The 18,988-nt window shown below is 44.4% G+C and overlaps 1 protein-coding gene across 1 annotated transcript in view; it reads right to left on the reverse strand.

The window, feature by feature from the left end:
• The window catches only part of FRMPD3 (FERM and PDZ domain containing 3), a 1,207,861-nt gene that overhangs the window by 489,329 nt on the left and 699,544 nt on the right, over positions 1–18,988 (reverse strand). The window contains exon 11 of the mRNA XM_069613047.1: positions 13,092–13,181. Within this exon, the coding sequence (XP_069469148.1) occupies positions 13,092–13,181 (90 nt within the window). The remainder of the gene's footprint in view (positions 1–13,091; positions 13,182–18,988) is intronic.

The following is an 18,988-nucleotide window of genomic DNA, read 5'->3' on the forward strand; positions in this document are numbered from 1 at the left end:
AATGATTGCCGCACGGCACATCCGTCCTGTGCATCGGCACCGTGATGCTGTCCTGCCATTCCTTCCTCCTCCCCCTCATCATCATCTGGTGGTAGCAGTTCCACGTCAGGGGCAGTGGCACATTCCGACAGATGCACATGTTGTGCAGCATTACATATGACATGGTGATCTTGGACACCTTCTCGTGGCTGTAGATGAGTGCCCCACCCGACCGGCTGAGGCAACGAAATCGTGCCTTCAACAGGCCGAAGGTCTGCTCTATCACCACCCGTGTACAGGTATGGGATCTATTGTAGTCCTCCTCGTGCCTGTTCTGTGGGTTGCGGACCGGGGTCATGAGCCACGGCTTCAAAGGGTAGCCAGCATCACCTGCATGGGAGTGGAATGAAGGTAAGTGTTTGTAAATTCATGGTGGAGAACTATACTAGTTTTACATGGCAGCAGGTGATTACTGGCCATACACACATGTCCCAGGATGCATTCACCCCATTACTGGCCCGGCTATGTGTCCTGTGCAATGGAATGATGGAGGGGGTAGCTTCGTCATGATGGGTTATGGTGTGCACTCACGTCTTGTTGCATGTGCATCCTATATGCATGCAGCAGTGTTGGACTGCATTCATTGATGTGTTGTGCGAGTTTTGGTGACGGGGGTTGGTAGTTAGAAGCATACTCATCATTCTGCACTGATCTGTGACATGGTGACTTGCAGCAATCCTATGGGTGTGCAGGACCAGTGACACGCTGTGGGATCCCTGTTAGACGCACTTCTATGCACTCCCAGAGATGACTGTCCTGTGTGGTGAGATGCAGGAGTCTGCTACATGGTGCTATTGCACTGCATGGTGCAGGATGCCCTTACGGTGTGTAAGGGCCGCCGATGAGTGGTGCATGTGTTGTGGTATTTGGCCAGGTTTCCTGTTAGTCATGTTGTGTTAGGTGTCGGCTCTAATTCATCACTGTGTGGTTAGGTAGTCATGTGCCGTGTCACTTGCCTTGGGGCACAGTGTTCTGTGAGGTGAACATCGTGCACTGGCGTGAACATTCCCACACAGGTGAAGTAGGCATCTCCCCCATCTTCCCACACAGGTGAAGTAGGCATCTTCCTCCCCTTTCCCACCCAGGTGAAGTAGGCATCCCCCCCCCTTTCCCACCCAGGTGAAGTAGGCAGCCAACATACTCACAGCCCCAATGCACTGCCATGGCCCATTCAGGTTACTCACCAAGCAGCCAGGCACGGCATGTTGCTCCATGTAGCGTGGTAGTGTGGAGTTCCGCAGGATCAAGGAGTCATGAGTTGATCCGGGGTATCGGGCATTGCAATGTGTGATGGCTTTACTGGCATTACACACCATTTGGACGTTGATGGAGTGGTATTGCTTGCGGTTGCGATACGGCACCTCCATGGCATGCGGGACCACCAATTCAACGTGGGTGCAGTCGAGGGCACCTATGCAATTGGGCATGCCTGCCAGTGCATGGAAGGCAACTTTTGTATCATATATCTCCTGGGGAGTCCGGGGTAGGGATATGTAGTCCTTTGTGTGGTTGAGGCGGCATCCAGCACTTGGTTGAGTATCCGGGAAAATATGGGCTGTGAAATGCCATGCATGTGTCCCACTGTATGCTGGTAGGTGCCTGTGGCAAGGAAGTGGCGCACAGACACTACCTTCAGTAGAGGGGAGATGGCACTGCTGATTTCTATGAGGCTCACTATATCGTCATGTATCAGGTACACTATGGTGGTAATGGTGTCCCAGTCAAGCCAGTATAGGGTGTGGATCTGCTCTGGTGTGAGGTTGAAGGGGGTGGCTCTGATGCGAGGGATTGGGGGCTGCCGGCATGGTAATGTTGGCTGCACCGGTAGGGCATGCTGGGCCTGTCTCACCCTCCTTCTCCTCCTGTGTATCCTCTTTGGTGAGGCCTGTGGTTGTTGTTGTTGCCGTTGTTGTAGTTGCTGCCTTGCAAGCAGGGCCTCCAGCTCCAGGAATGCTGCTACAATTGGTATCATCTTGGTGTGGGAGGGGGTGTGGTGTGTGGGTGTGCTCCTTTTGTGCTGTGCCAGACTCCATTGCCTCCACCTGTGCTGATTGAGTGCACCTGTGCCTCTTGGAAACACTGCTCATGGTTCTTAACACCTTCTCGGCGATGCCGTTATTTACTCCATGCCGGTAAGGTACTTTGCGGCCTTGTGGAGGACGTTTTTTGCATGTCCGCATTACTTGGGATCAGCTCCGGTTTACGCCATGCCGCTAATTTCGGCATGGAGTGTCGGGCGCGCGCCACTAGACCGCTATTTACGACCTCGTACTTTACAGCGCCGTAAATAACAGTCTGGTAGGTCAGAATAGCCAGTAATGGGAAACGATGCCGGTAATCCTTTTCCGGGGTCGTTTTCCCCTTACCTCCTAACTCGGAATGACCCCCAATCTCTTTAACCAGTGCAGAACCGTTTCAGGTGTAAAATAGCTACAGGTACATTGATGTATTTATTTATTTTTGCATTTATAAATTTATAAAGCGCTGTAGCCCGCAGGCATCAGAGCGCTACATCAAAGCAAAGCGTACAAACGTAAGATAAAACATAAAGAAGAACGAGGGTGGAAGCCACAAAGACAGCAAAAACAGCAGATGACCATAATAAGGATCATTCCAGGCAAACAAATTCAATATGAGTCTTAGACAACTATAAGATTTAAATGTGAAGAACCTTTGGGCAAATAATGAGAAATACTAAGGCAATATGGCAGATTACTGTTCACACCTCCTACAAGCACATAATCCCTGTTCTCTTGGGAACACCAATCATCTATCTCAAGCCTACATATGATCTTCACATTGGAGCTATTAACCACTTCTGGCCCAGTTCCAAGCTAATACTTTATTCCGTAAGGCCTCTCTCAGCTCTTTCCAATATGGTTTCTCAATGTTAGTAATAATGAAGTTCTTATGGTCCATGACAAAATCTCATGTGTTCTTCTCCACAATCGTCGGCATCAACAATTTTCTTATTCACAGACTTCTAGAAATAGTTGTTAATGTTCGAGCATTCATAGATCTGTGGGAACCTGCAGGGACTGACTTAGCTCTACTTGCAGCAACAGGAGGTGAGATATTACATACCAGCAATAACGCAATTGGTTCTGAAGATAACGGTGATGGCATAAACATGGGATAAGATGTAACTTCAGGACTCGGACCAGCGGATTTCTGTGCAGTTTGTAAAAACTGGTCAGATTTCCCAACTTGATAATCTGTCTGACAGTAGCTACCCACTTTACACAGGTATTGAATATTCCCTAAGTTAGTTACAGGATCTGTTTGATAGGATTTATTTGTGTTAATCGGACAATCTTTCTCAACACATTTGTCCAATGAATCCGCCCTATACAGAAATCTGAAAAGTAATTACACAAATTAAACTCCTTAGAAATGTTAGCTTTTACTTGTGACCATTGTTCAGGAGAAAAGTGGGTCGGAGCGCTGTGCTCAGAGCTATCCTCAGGGTCAGGCAGGAACTTTACTGTGGAGGGTACATGTAGCTCAGAGTTATCTTTGTGCTCCACTACACCAGAGGGGAGTAATAGAATAGGGGCAGACACCATTACATCCTTTTCATCTGTTATAATAGTTTTGAAGTTAGCAACCCCTACATCCACTAAATCATCCATTTGGCGGGCTGACTCTCTGCTTCCATTATGCATATCACAGATCTCACTTATATCATGGGACATATTAGTCCTCCCAGTGTGCAGTCTCAGCCACCTACGTGAACTCAGCACAAAAGGACCTCAGAAATGCGGTCCCTGTCAGGGGCTGGTGAAACAGCCATAAGAACAGTGGCTTCAGAGCCATGCTTTGGTGGAGTCAAAACTGATTTATTTACCAATGAGGTTAATGGCTTTTTACTCATAGCTTGTCTTCTCGTTGCAGCCATAGTTAAAGCATACAGTGATTAGTAATGTGGTTTTAACAATAGATGGCGCTCACGGTAAAAAGTACCTGAAATGCAGCATTCCATACAGTGTCATATAGCTGCTATCTGGATTTCAGGCCTCACTAGACCAAGAGCGCGTAGACCCCATGGGCACCAAACACACCGAATACGGCATGAGAATACTGGAGCACTGGAACAATGCAGCTTCAGTCGTTAGGACTGACTCTCCGTCAGGCTCCGTTAAGCGTGGAGAAAGCTAGAGGAAAGGACCCAAAGGTCTGGACGAGAACATCAAGCTGCACGTCAAGCCGTACTGCAACCCAGAGTTATAGCGCTTCCGATGAAAGCGGCAGCAACAATTGCATAGCTGGCTATAGAAGGAGCCTATGATCTGACACACTCTTCATTGAATGTATACTGTGAACTTTATTAATCTATTACAATTTGTCAAAATGCTCAGCAGGAAGAAACCGCAGATGAATTGCAGCTGCAAAAGCCGCAGGGCGAGGAAACAAAAAGGACGTATTGTCGAGGCACATAAGAACAAGGAGACAGGGCACAAAGGTAAATAGAGTTTGTGAACAAGTAGGGGTGGGAACCATGTCCAAGGCAAACAATCTGGAATGCCACAAAGGGTGTATACATGCTAGACATCAGACTATCCACAGAAACAAAGGGAAGTAGAATGTGTCTTTGTAGGTTACTTTAGCAGAAAATCACCCTGAAAAACCGTGGAACAATGGCTTCTGTGGCTACAAAATTAGGCACATACACTGTGTATATTTGAATGAGGCAGACCTATATGGGCCCTCCAAAAACATAAGTGGATTTTTTTAGTGGAAACAGCAATCAATCTTTGGTTACATTAAATGCACTATGGAATTACTGCCAATTAAAAGAGCGCTAAATTGTACTTTTTGCTGAATTAATACATATTGAGATTTTAGGTATTGTATTTAATTGTATCTTAACGTGATCTGAAATACGTTTTAGATTCTGCTTTTAGCAAATTTTATTTGTATTTAGCTAATTCACATTGCTGCTTTCCTTCGACTCATTCACTGCACTCAGTTCATTTTTATTTGAGACAGCATTCTTTGTGGCGCAAGGAAACTACAACACCGAGAAGTAGTGTAGTTCTTGCTCAGTAATTCTGGCGACCACAGGTGCGTTAGCCCCGGGGAATCACAGCAAGCCAGTCTGTGCTGTTCATGCTGTCGGCTAGCATATTTGCGCTCCTGTAGGTAAGTTCACTTATTGTTTATATTAGGCACTAGGTTGCCAGACAAGTCCGGTCTATGAAGGCTTCATCCAAACAGGTGGACCCCTGCCCCTCCAAAACCATTAAGGACAACATTGACTCTCTTGCTCCAGCCTTGGTTGATCTCTGCAATCTTTCCTTTGCCACTGGGGTTTTTCCAACTTCTCTTAAGCACTCCCTTGTGCACCCTCTGCTTAAGAAACCCTGTGCTGACCATTCCATTCCAGCAAAGTACCACCCTATCTCTGTCACCCCATTGCTAGGAAAACACTGGGCCTCATTACGAGGAAGACGGCCACAGAATGTATGGTGCCGGTAAGGGACCAGCACCGTTCATTCTGGGCCGCCCTATTACGAGGTCTGCAGTGGGTCCCGCTCTGGATGCCTGGCCAGACCAGACGTCCCTAGTGGGACCCGCTAGCAGACCAGGATGCTAACAACGAGCCTGTCGTTAACAGGCCCTTTGTTAGCATCCTCCCCATTCCCATTGAGCCCTATTGGGGCTCAAATGGGAATGGGGATATACCGGGTCCCGGTCCCGAGAATGGGAATTACTGGGCTCGCTAAAGTCGGCATGGCCCGGTAATTCCCTATTTTCGGGACCCGGGACCCGGTACCCGGTACCCAGTACCCGGTTTGGGGGTAGCCATGCCGCTAAAAGCGGCATGGCTATCTCCAAACTCGTAATGACGCCCACTGTCTCCAGAGCCCTGGTCCTCTCAAGGCTGGACAACTGCAACAGCCTCTTTCTTAACCTCTGTGCCTCTGCCCTACTCCCTCGGCAACTCATCCAGAACAGAACCATGAGACTTATCCTTGGCTTCAAGCCCAGGGACTGCATCTCTCCGGTGCCAAAATCCCTCCACTGGCTCCCTATGGCTGCAAGGATCAAGTTCAAGACCCTCTGCGTTGTCCATAAGGCTTTCTGGGGCCTGGGACCTACCTATTTTCAACAAAGCCTACCTAAATACTGTCCTTCCCGAGCCCTCCTCTCTTCTACCACAAACCTTCTGCGAGTGAGCCGGTTCTCCAAGCAGAGATTTGGAGGAGATCTTTATCCTCTGCAGGGACGATTTCCCTCTGGAATAGCCTTTGTGCCGCCCTCCGTCTTGAGCCTGATACCCTTAAATTCCGGAAACTCCTTTAGACATTCCTCTTCTCCTCTTCCTTCTCTCTCCCTCTAACCTGCTAACCTATATCTCTGCTCTATTCCCTCCCACCTTCTCTGTACCGCTTTCTGACTGGCTGCCTTGTGTACTGCAGAGTCTCACCGGTGCCTGGCACCCCCACCAATCCTCTCACACTTTCCTCCGTGCCTTGCACTTTGCCTCATCATCACTGCATTTGGTCAATGACCCAAGAGAGTGGCATCTCTCTGCACTTACCCCAGTCACTACCGACTGGGCGCACTTGTACCCCTCATGCCCATTGTCCCCCCTCCAAACTCCCACCTGTAACCATCTGTGCATTCGAGCAAATCCGAACGTACCATGCCTAAAGATCTGTTTCGTGTTTTTCCCCTCTCTTCCCCCTCTGCATGGTGATGCACTAGGCATTTGGAAAAACTACAGAATTGTCGTCAGACATATTTGTTGTTACCTCTACTGCTAAATGTATTATATGCCATTATCTCAGAATTTTAAGGACTCTGAATGACTGTTGTTTTATCCCGTTGTTCCCTCCCTCCTTGAGCACTTCAAAACACTTGCTTTGTGTATAGGCGCTATAAAAATAAACATGACCATTACCAAACATTACCATTACCACTATGCACCTGTTAAAGCTAATACAGAATTGCCTGCATGAATTTTACTAACCGGACCACTAATCAGAAATCTCTGCTATCAGCAGCTGCACAATGAAGAGCAGACATCAGTGCATGTTATTTGAACACTGGTTCAAGTATGCTAGGTACGGTCATGAGCAAAACTGATAACACACATAAAGACTAATGGGACTATTGATGTGACCGCCCAGGCACCATTAGTGACCTGTCAATATCGAATATTATTCATATGGGCACTAGTACATGCCAAGCTATAACAGAGAAGTCTATGGTAACAAAAACTCTATCCTAGAACCAGAACATAATTATGGGGCTATTGTGACCAACCAACAGTATCTCAATAGAAGTAAGAGAGAAATTCAAAACATGAATAAGTCAACACATATAGGAAACACTTTGAAGTGGAAAGATCGCACAATTTAAAAAAACGACTATTGAATACCAGATCTTTGACTAAACATGCAATGGAGGTGGCAGACTATATCCTTGAACATGATCTACATATATGTGCTGGATCAGAAACATGGCTTCATTAAGCAGCTGGACCTGCTCTGGGTTTAGCTATTGCTACAGGATATAATATCCTGCAAAGGGATAGACAAAATCAGATTGGTGAAGGTGGGGTGATTATTCACAGAAGGAGCATAGAGGTTTGGGAAATAGATATATTAGGACCAGTGGGACTGTGACACAGTGTTCCTTAAGATACTGACAGAAGCAACCATAATCGTTAATTTAGCTCTATTCTATCGTCCTCCCACATCAATGCCACACTTTATTACTCAGATGGGTAATCTTCTGATATCCTTGCTACAAACCACAACTATGTTTATGGTCTTAGGAGACCAATTTATGGTTAGGAAATATCACTGACCAGACAGAAAAAGAATTAGAGGAGGCCTTTACCAGTTTGGGTCCCTCCCAACTAATTAAGGAGGCCACACATATAAAGGGCTGCACACTTGACTGGGTAGAAACACGCACAACATAACTAGCACTAAACGCAATATCTCACCATGCCCCTGGTCCGACCATTTTTATTTTATCCCCTTTGAACTATTACTGGCAAACGAAATAAAGGAAAGGGTGGTACATAAAAGTTGGTGTACATCAAGAAATGTCCAGAAACTACAGTCTGAGGCTATGGAGGCATGGATTACCCCGCTATCAAACGATATAGTCAATTTACACACATCGGATCAAATTGTAAAAACCTATCAAGAGACTATTTCGAAAGCAATTAATAACATCGCCCCATTAAAGACGAGACAGGTGACTGACAAAAAAAGTAATGTGCGGTTCTCCCCTGAGCTACGAAGGCTCAAAGTTCGCAACAGAAAACATTTTATATATTTGAAAGAACACAGAAACTGATATAGATAAAGAGGTGCATAGTATTGTGGCAAAGAACTATAAATTAGCAGTTATTAAGTCCACAAAAATCTACACATGAGGCACGGATAGCTGATGCTCTACATGATTCCAAAGAACTCTTTAAGATCGTTAGGGATTTGGAAAATACTTGCCCCAACAATAATGATGAGCCATTAAAGGATGCCACCTGGTGCACAACTATACAAGAGGCCATGTTGGCCAAACTCGATAAGATCAAACAAGGTGTATTGCTCCAAAGGAACTTGGATACTCCGGCAGTAAACCAAGAAAGGCGCACACTGGCTATACGTGAAGGTAAGCAAATAGAGACAGATATTTGATTCAAATTCAGACCCATTATCGAAGATGAATTGCCGGCCATTATCAGTAAGCTAAAACCTACCAATTGTAAGGGTGATATATGCCTGGCCATTACTGTGAAACCATGAACATCATCACTGATTGGCCTTCTTACGAATGCTTCATTAAGGGAAAATCAAGCATCAGAGGAATTGAAGGGGGCGTGGATCAGACCACTGCTCAAAAAACCCAGCCTGGACCCCGATACACTGACAAACCACATACCAATTACGAACATCCCATTCCTCCTAAAAATACTGGATAGTGTAGCTTACAAACAAATTTGATGAATTCAAACATACTGAATAAGTCGCAATCAGGCTTTAGGCCAGGCTACGGGACTAAGATTGCCCTATTAGATCTCAAATCTAGCATACTGATGAATATTCTTATACATTTTGCTGGACATGTCTGCCACATTTGATGTGGTGGAACACACTACTCAGTAAAAGACATATGAGTGTGGCAAATGTTCATGATAATGCAGCAGCCTGGGTTAAATCTGTTCTAGGGAACAGACTAATCAGGGTCTGCAGTAGTACAGCAGAAGCCAGCCCAGCCCTACTACAATATGCTGTCCCTCAGACAGCATGTCTCTCGCCATACTTATACAATATCTTTTCAGTTCCATTATTCCAGTTATTAGAGGATAGGGAGATATGCTTCACCAACTACGGAGATGACACACAATGTGTCATCCCCCTATTTGGAACCCATGAAGAAGACACCTGAATCATCAATGAGGTACATGGAATGATTCACGAGTGGATCCTGGAATGTGTACTTGCTCTTAACAGTGGAAAGACAGAACTTATGGTGGTGTGTACTAATAGTGGAGTAAAAAATCTGGGATCAGAGTACTTGTACTTTCAGGTAGCTGAATGTTAAATTCTACTAAACAAAGAGTTAAAATGCCATGAATCTATCTCGACCACAATCTAAGTATGCAAGCACATGTTAATGGCCTTGTGTCATCCACAGCCTATTACATACGGCTGTTATCGCAGATTCACCCCTATCTCACAGCACAAAGCAACAGGACAATTGCTAGGGCCTTTGTTGGCTTCAAGATCGACTATTGCAGTAGCCTCCTAGCTGGGATCACTAAAGGAGACTGCACCAGACTCCAAATAATTCTGAATAGTGCAGTTAGGGCAGTGGTTGGATTCAAAAAGTATGATCATGTATGAGAAGCAAGGAAAAAGCTTCACTGGCTTCCTATAGAGGCCAGAATAGAATTTCGCCTGCTGATAATAACTTTTAAATGTCTGACTGGACCTAACCCACAATATTTTGTGGACATAATTGAGTGAAAACCTGCTCTGAAATCCCTCAGATCAAAAAATACAAATCTGTTGGTAGTGCACAGATTTAAGCTGACCCAGGTCAGCAAATGTGCCTTTTATATAGCAGCACCTAGAGCATGGATTCCATTCCAATAGACCTGAAGGAAACTAAAACCCGTACTGAGTTTAAAAAGAAACTTAAGACGTAGTTATTTAGATATTTCTCCACCCTTGTCACGGGTGACTCATGGTGGTCCCTGTGTGATTTCTGCCTAATTCTATGTTAACTTTCTTACTTGACATCTTGTAGTGCCTGTATGCCAACAGGCCTTTTGGTTGAGGGGTGCAAATATAAAAATGTGCATGTAAATGTGCGACTAGACAAAGAAAGGGCAGAGATTGCCTCAGAGAGTGTAAAAGCAATTGCTGTACAAATACACAGGTGCACAAGTCAGGACACAATAGGACACTTGCTGAACACTTAGACCCTAAGTAGGACACACAGCAAGTAACAGAGATACGTGTCAAGGAAGCAAGATTGGAAGACAGGAAGACAGGAGCTAGGAATAATGAAACATATCACAAGGGATAAGAACTCAGTAGCTTTATCAAGGGACTGGAAATGAGTAACTGGCTGTCTGTAGCCTGGGACCGACTTGAGGTACCTTAGTAAGCTGTAGAACTGCACTGGAAAACTAGAAACCAGGAGAACAGGTAAAAAACACGGGCGTAGGTCACATACAGAAGTAGAAGCAAGGACAAAAGAAGAAAAACAATAAAGAGAATACAGATGCAACATTGACAGAGTAAACCCTGCCACTCTAGACACGCAAGAAAGCAGGAAGAGAGAGAAGAATATTAAGCAGGAGAAGACACTGCAGGAAAACCTGCATAGTGGATAAACACTACATGAGGAGCGTTGACTGGAGAATGCAGGTCCCAAGAAGCAACGGCCAGAGGCAGAAGGGGGAATATAGAGCTGCCAATCCAGGTCTTTAGAAAAATAGAGCAAGGCTGAGCAGTACCAAGACACAAACACTTGCAAAGGAAAAGGCAGAATGATTAGCACATCGGAGATTAATTCGACAAGAGTTCAATCTGCAGGAAGGTTTAACAATCAATGCATGAACAGGGAGTTTCAGGGCATGACTGGATCTAAGAAGTCACAGGTGTAATTAATTACTGTCTCAAGCATGGTCTTTGGGTGAGGAGCCAATGCTGAGAAACTCCAGGAGTTCATGCATTGAAATCAGGCCCAAATGTCGCTGCTTCAGAATGGTCTGCCCTACATTCTGGAAGTTTAAAACATGCTTTCCTTCTTCTATTCATTAGAAAACTTGCTCACATTGAAATCTAAGTAATAGGGGCTCATTATAAGTCCCCTGGTATCCTTCCAGTAATTCCAGCGGGATACTGGGGGAATACTGTACAATCTCTACTACCCGATATCACGGTATTACCAGGATATTCTGAGCGGGAGGCGCCAGTAGCTCCCCATTCTCACGGAGTCACATTGCTGCAATCACAAGCACCAGTAATTCTGGTTCCTGTGATTGCAGCAATTATCTGAGGGCAGGGGCCTCATCTACGTTGCAGCCCCTAACGGCAGACTTGTAGTTTGCCAGTCCGGAAAAACTGGCACCTTATTTCCGGAATAGCCCACATATAATAAGCTTATTAGAGTGTTTCTGAACTAGGTTTCTTGATTTTCAGCACTTCTTAAAAATGTATTTTGGTAAGGGAACTTGTTTAATACAAGCTTGCATTATTTTGTTTTTTTGTAGAAGCACAGATTTGTGCAAGGAGATGTTGGATTCTTATTCTGGGACATATCCGGTGATATATGCCAGGACACATTACTAAATAACAGTAATGGGATCATTTTAATTCAAATGGTAATTGCATGCAGGGGAACATCAACAATTGCACTTATGTTTTTGCTGGTCCCCTTCATGCAATTTTCAAAACCCTCAAAGTAAAGTGCAAATGTAAAGAGTAAAGAAAGGCAAATCACTGTTACTGTTCCCTTTTACTCTCTCTTTTTGAGAGAAATAAAACACAGCCTGCAAATACGCTTTGAAGATGGTGTTTTGTAATTGAGTTCAAAGGAATCCACCTGCCCGTTGGAATCTACTTGTTTTACATCTGCATAAAAATCTCATGCAGACATACAACTAAGTGCTGTCCTGAGACGGAGACGGAAAGTAAGGCAGAGATGCCCACCACGGCTCATCACAGCTGCAAAAGGAAGGGGTTTGTAAAAGGGAGGCGTGCACTGCTTTTGCGCTTTTCATTTACACTCTGCTTAAGTAAGAAATGGTCCTGAGTGTCTCCCAGAAGGAGGGATGCACATGTGTGACAACACCCCCAACGCAGGGTTTGGTCCAAACAAAAACCCCTTGAACGGCTATTGGAACCAGACCACTAGAAACAAGCAGTACTGTGTCTCCTGTCTGCCAGTCCTAAAGAAATAGTTTTTGATAGCATTTTTTGTGTAGACAGCACATAACACATTTACTTCCATTACAAATGGAATAACATGGCCAACAGCGGCCATATTGATTCTTCAAGATTTATTGTTGGTTTATCCTTCTGGCTCTGCTGAGATACAGCACAGCAATAGTCGGGCGAAAGCACTGTTTTGCACAAGACTTTTAAATTATGAGTGCATTTTCTAGAGTTATCACACATGAACATTTTGGAGAAAAAAAACATTAGTCATCATTGGTCGATTACATGTGTTCAACTAACATTTTCAAATGCATGCATGAAATTATATGGTCTCTTGCCCACAATTCAGCACAATACAAATCAACAATAACCTATACTGTGTAAAATAATGACTAGTTAATGAAATGAGAATGAAACATTGAAAAGACGGAATGAGTCAAGTGATGGGGATGCAGGAGACCAGTATGGAGCTGTTTCATAATAACCAGAGATGAGTTGTAGCTGGAGAAAGGTGAGATGTTGAGGTGTTGAATGTTCAATCGACGTGCCAGACAATGCAAGCATCACAGTGGATGGGTGGCCGTGCTGAGGCACGTGCAGAGTGCGGCATATTCAGAACAGGGGGTCACACATTACCATTCCCACGGTGTTAAAGAGGACTCCCGCAAATGTCGGCACCTCGTTCAAGATTCGTAGATACTGGAGCTTGGCCTGGGTTGCTGACACCTGCAAAAACACACCGTGTCATCAAGGATTTAGGGAGCTTCAGCTGAGAATAAAAAATCAAGAGCGAGAAAGCAGTTTCTGTGAAATCAATAATAGATCTCCGAGGTGTCCCGAGAGTCCTCCTGGGGTATAAATCACAATGGAACTGTTATTACATTAATCCTCTTCTGGGCTGTGCATTCATCACTGAGCTTGAGCTGTGCAGCAGAAATATTGGCAGATGTTGAAGGGGTTGTGAATAATAGACATACCACGCATTCCCTTTCTGATATTGTCTGATGTGACCAATGATGTCATCTCATATATAAAATGAACCAACAGCACCGTTTAATAGCACAGGTTAATGAAATCACAGTTCAGTTTTCAGTACTGCTCCTTTTTCAATGTGAGCCAGAGCTTGATGTTGAGTATGGCCAATAGGTCTAAGGCCCACTGGAAACGTCTTGCATTGGCGGGCCAGGGTCCAGAGCCATCAGATCTGCCATGTTGTGATCTGGTGATACACTCCAAGCTGAGCTAACAACTACTTTTTGTTGATTTCTTTATCTGTTATTTAATACTGATTTATGAGAAGAGTGCTGTGGTAATCAAAGCAGAGAATGTTTGGCTTATTTCGTGGGGAGAGGCTGGTAAACTCTGAAGGGTAAATCTCACATGGTCATGCAATGCTACAAGGCTTATTAAAAAGCATATGGCACTCATTACGGGTCCAGCGGTACCTGTGCCGGTAAAACGAGCAGGTAGCCGCCAGAGCCGTAATAATTTACCAGCGCCTGACTTGCCGGAAACACTGGGGCATTACAACTCCAGCAGTCCAGTAAATCAGGAGCCAGGTAAAATGCTGATCCCCATTCCCATAGAGTCCCATAGGACTCTATTGGAGTGGGGACCATGGAAGCACCGGCACCGTTAATAACGGTGCCGGTGCTTCCGTGTAAGTCTGTGGGTGGGTGCCGTTCCACCAGGCAAGACAGACCTGCCCGGTGGGAGGGTACCCGCCCCACAGACTTGTACTTTGCCGGTCCGGAAAACAACAGTGCCGGTAAATTTACCAGCACCGTTTTTTCCAGACCAGCAAAGTTGTAATGAGCCCTATGTCTGCCTTTTGGATTACATCATGACATGTAGGACAGCCTCAAGTGATCCCTTATGAACTGCAACGTGAAAGAAATGTTTTGGCATAGGATGTGTGAGTTGAGCATGTTATGCTAGGAAGCTACAATGTAACTTTCACCATTTGCTTGCCTTAGCCTTTAGACAGGAGTTTGAGTTTGGTAAACACATAGGGAGGTCAGTTCTTGAGCCTTCTGAGACTCCTGCGTGTAGGTTATGGTCGACGTTTGTTAATTTGTGGTCCTGTCAGGTACCTACATGGCTTCTCCATCTGCTGTCTGCTTTGCTTGCTGAGATGACACATGACTGTAAGATTCCTAATATTTGTGCTGACAGAATCAATTTCTATTGCACATGTCCGTCTATATTTGTGTAGTCAGTTGTGCAATCATGACAGGTGGGTCGGGTACCTGAGGAATGTCCCCAGATGCCACCCTCACCCTTATTTGTGGACATCATGCATAAGTTTGGGTGCTATATTAGATCAGTGATCTGCAGTGGATGTCATTTTTCTGACGTACAAGGCATGATTTGGGTTATTTCTCTGGTCTGGTTCATCAAGCCGTGTTCACTGTTAATGTGTTCAATCTATCGTTGAATTCATATTACGCCTCCAACGTAAACACTCTGACACACATTCAATGGGCCTCATTATGAGTTGGGCGGTATTCTGGTGGTAAATCTACCAAAATACCGCTTAGCTGAATTACCATGACCACCACTTGGTCCGGCTGAATTACTGCTGGATTACAAGTGGTGGTGGCAGAGTAACTCCCAATTTTTTCAGAAGCCATTGGACTCTATGGTGCTTTTTCAGCGGAATTACTGTTGCGGTAATTCTGCCGAATTTTTGCCCAACAGTGGGAGGATTTACCTCCAGCACGATGCTGGAGGTAAATCCCCCACTCCAGGGCCATGCTCGTAGTATGACAGCACAGGAAAAGTGGTGGTAATTCCGTTACTGCCAATATTTTCCGCCACCGCCATACTCGTAGTAAGCCCCATTATGTCTTTGCTCCTTCCTGTATTGTGCATAAAATCACAAGGACTGACAAGCAGGCAGATAAAAACCGACACTAGAAAGAAGATGTTTCCTGCTTATAGAGGACAGAGATGTATTCCTTCTTGCATTGCACAAGCGGATGCACGCACACCCCAGGAAGTAGGAGGAAACCAAAAGAAGCATGTAAGAATATAGGATGTGTTAAAACTTGTGTAACTGATGGACAATCTGGTGAAAAAAGAAACAGGAGCAATCCTAGGGCACCTTAGACATTTGGACCTCATCCCCTTATGTACCTTTCATTTTCTCGTGCAGGTTTTAGTGCATAGTCAACACCCGTAAAACTATAAATGATGGATAGTCAGTGATAGGAGAAACTGTGAAAGTGCTGCTGCCAATTCTTCGGCCACTATGGAAACCTGCCTGCCCAAGTGTGAGGAGAGGAGAAGAAAAAATGGCAGGGTACAGCTGTCATGGTATAGTTGTCAGTGTAACACTAGCTCTGAGGAGGAAGTCTTAACTTTTGTTCAAAGAAGTGCAACAGATAGGGTGAATACATCACATCTAAACAAGAGAACATTTTAGACATGACAAGAAGAGCAGGGAGCAATGAGTTCCCTTAATCCTTTCCCATCTGTTTCTACCTCTCCTGCCTACCTGCACTGTTTCCAATTCACATGCCCTGCTCCTTGTTGACATAGACCACCATTAACCTCTGCAGTGACCTCCCATTGTCAGTCTTTAATTCTGCTATCCTCTCGCTATGTACATATACAATCCATGCACAGTTCACAATGTGCAGCAAGAATCTGGGAAAGGCAGTGCTCGAGGTTCTGGGAATATTTGGGGTGGAAGAGCTCTAGTGTTAAGACAAATTGATGTTCTCGTGTCTCCTTTCACAGATGCTTTGGACTTTCTTGGCCATTTGCTCATAAGGGCAATGGCAACTGTGAAATAAAATATTGTTTTCTAGTGAAAGGGGGCTCGGGACAGTTTTGTTTGCCATAAAATTCAGCGCTGCTGCATCAACAGAAGGCATCAGCAAACTGCCACACTCCAAGGGCGAAAACTAAAAGACATGCCCCCTCTTTGCAAGTGGAAGGCAAGCAGAATGATAGCGAGGTCGTTGGACTTGGACAAGGAGGTTGAGTTACAAGGAGAGCGAGAGTGTGGCCTGGAGCATAGATACTGCTCTCTGTACCCAACAAGAGTCCCATCACAAAGCACACATATGCCCTTCCACACGACAACAGAACAAAAGGACTGCTCTTGTTTACTTTGCTCCAGGGGTGTTGCCAGGTCTGGAAAAGATCTGGGGTTACGCTAATGTGGGGGCTGTCGGGACTCGGGGCTAGCTAGACTTTTGGTTGTAGCCCCTGAGCTTCTATCCGGGGCTACAATAAAAAGACCCGGGGCTATAGCCCCCTAAGGCACCCCCTAGTAACGGCTCTGTTTGGCTCCAGTGTTTGTCCATACTCTTTATGGTCAAGCCTCATGAACTGGTATCTATGTTCTGTGATATGGCGGCAGAACTATATATGTGTATACAGAGGTATTGATATACTTGGTTCACACACGAAAAGGTCTCTTCAGTTTGCAACAGGGAAGTCAGAGGTCAAGGAGGAGGAAAGAGTCAATGATAAATAAGAATAAATGCAATTAGCCATTCACATAGAGATGCATTCTCACATTGTTTCTGCACTTCAAATGTTATCTTGGTTATGTCTGGACTATGTTACAGTTCTGAGATCTGTAGTCTTCCTCATGCTAATTAGTGGGAGCAGCTGCATGAGAGGTTATTCCTTAGTAACATTTCCAATGTTGCACTAAGATACAATTATGTCACAGTATTAACTTTCTTTCCAGAAAATAAGTTCCCAAAAAGTGATGGATATTCCCCTTTGTTTACCATTTGTTGGGTAGTAATGGAATTACCACCAATTTTGCTGCACTGCCGATTTACGAATTTGGAGGTAAAGTGGAGGATTCACCTCAAGCAAAAGGATGGAAGTAAAACCTCTACTTAACCTTAAGAAATCAGCAGATTTACTGCACAGTATTACCACTATCAGCAAATCCACTAAAAATACAGATGGAGTTCTATGGACTCCAGAAATGGGGATTAAAATCACAATATTAGCATTCATAAGACCATAGTAATGCCACAGGACCGAGTGGGGGTAACAGTAAATTAATTTCCCTGTAAATCAATGGATTTAGAGCCAAATTCGTAATGAGGCCCATAGTTTTATGACTGATTAGAATCTAGGCCTGGACTCCTCTAGTGTGTAATAATTCTAAAGTTGCAACAGCTACAACCCGGTTAACAAATGTATGTGTGCATTATTCATCCAAAGAATACAAGAGACCAGGTGCTCGGCACATCCCTTTCCGCCAAATTGGGAGACCTAAAAAAACAAATTCTGAAGCTTCAGCAAGGATTTTATATCAACTTTGGAGTTTGAGGAACCCTGACTTTTAAGCCAGATAATATCGTGATATAGAGGTTGAAGACATTTTTATTACCAAGATAATAAATACATCTTATTGTTACTCCCTTCTGGAGGAAGAAAAGAAAAAAAACATAAAGAAAGAGTGAAGGATCCCTGGCGTGTGATCCTGTGCGACAGACTCTTCAAACTGCAAAAAATAATGTTGCACTAAGCACTGTTGGAGAAATGTGCGACCCTCACAACGGAGGGCTAAGCCGATGTTCCCCTCAGCGCCCACCCAAATAAATGATTACCTAGTTAATCCTGCCCTGTGTGTTATGACATTATTTCCAATACAATTGTATCCATTTATTGAATATCAATAATCAAACAGTAAAATGAGCATCAATTTTTATTTGAGGAATAAGAACGTTTTTTTATTAAACAAAGTCATACAGTTAATTAATACTGAATTACATACAATTAATTTAAACAATGTCATTAAACGTTTTCTGAGCTTTAGTGCTCTTCGAAGATAGATACGTCCATGCAAACGCCTTGGTGTTTGCTAAAAGGATAAAGTGCATGGCAGGTCAGCAAGTGCGTATTACGTAACAGGACTTTTGAAGTGTTCTTCCTAATGATACGGTAGGCTGGACAAAAGAATAAGAAATGCATAAAATCTTCACTACGGGCTTTACATAACGAACATAAAAAAGGGATAACAAGTTACATCTTGCTCCTGTAAAAAGGGAGAACTCATATTTAAAATTAGACCAGGTCAGATATTGTGACATCAATAGTGAAAATTATATGTGTACAGTTTACTCGTTTATGAATTTCCTTGTGCTCATGCTCCATGTGCAGCTGCAAGTTAAATTCTCTACTACCGCATTTACACATGTCTGGGAGATTAAAAACAGATCAGTATAACATGCGCTAGCATTAGCCATAGGGAAGTCTTTTTTCACAAATGCACACCATGGAATTGATAAGCAATTGTTTTCTGAAGGAAGACTATGCTATGAAATATGACCTGTGAGCGTCGCCTTCTTATTTTCCCAGCCATGTTCACCACGGCGGCCTGGGCTTCATGCATCTGCGGTTTGCCATTGCCTGGTGAGGTACCAAACCATGACTCGCTGCCAGGGCCCAGGCTCACTGATTAGCCCTCCGTGTTGGCATGGTAAGCCCCCTCAATCACTGCCGCTTCTTTAGAAATGAATGTCCAAGATCAATGTGTGTCATGTTTTTCCTGG

The sequence above is a fragment of the Ambystoma mexicanum genome, chromosome 5p, assembly GCF_040938575.1.
Source record: "Ambystoma mexicanum isolate Mex_15411 chromosome 5p, UKY_AmexF1_1, whole genome shotgun sequence".
Taxonomy (NCBI): Eukaryota; Metazoa; Chordata; class Amphibia; order Caudata; family Ambystomatidae; genus Ambystoma; species Ambystoma mexicanum.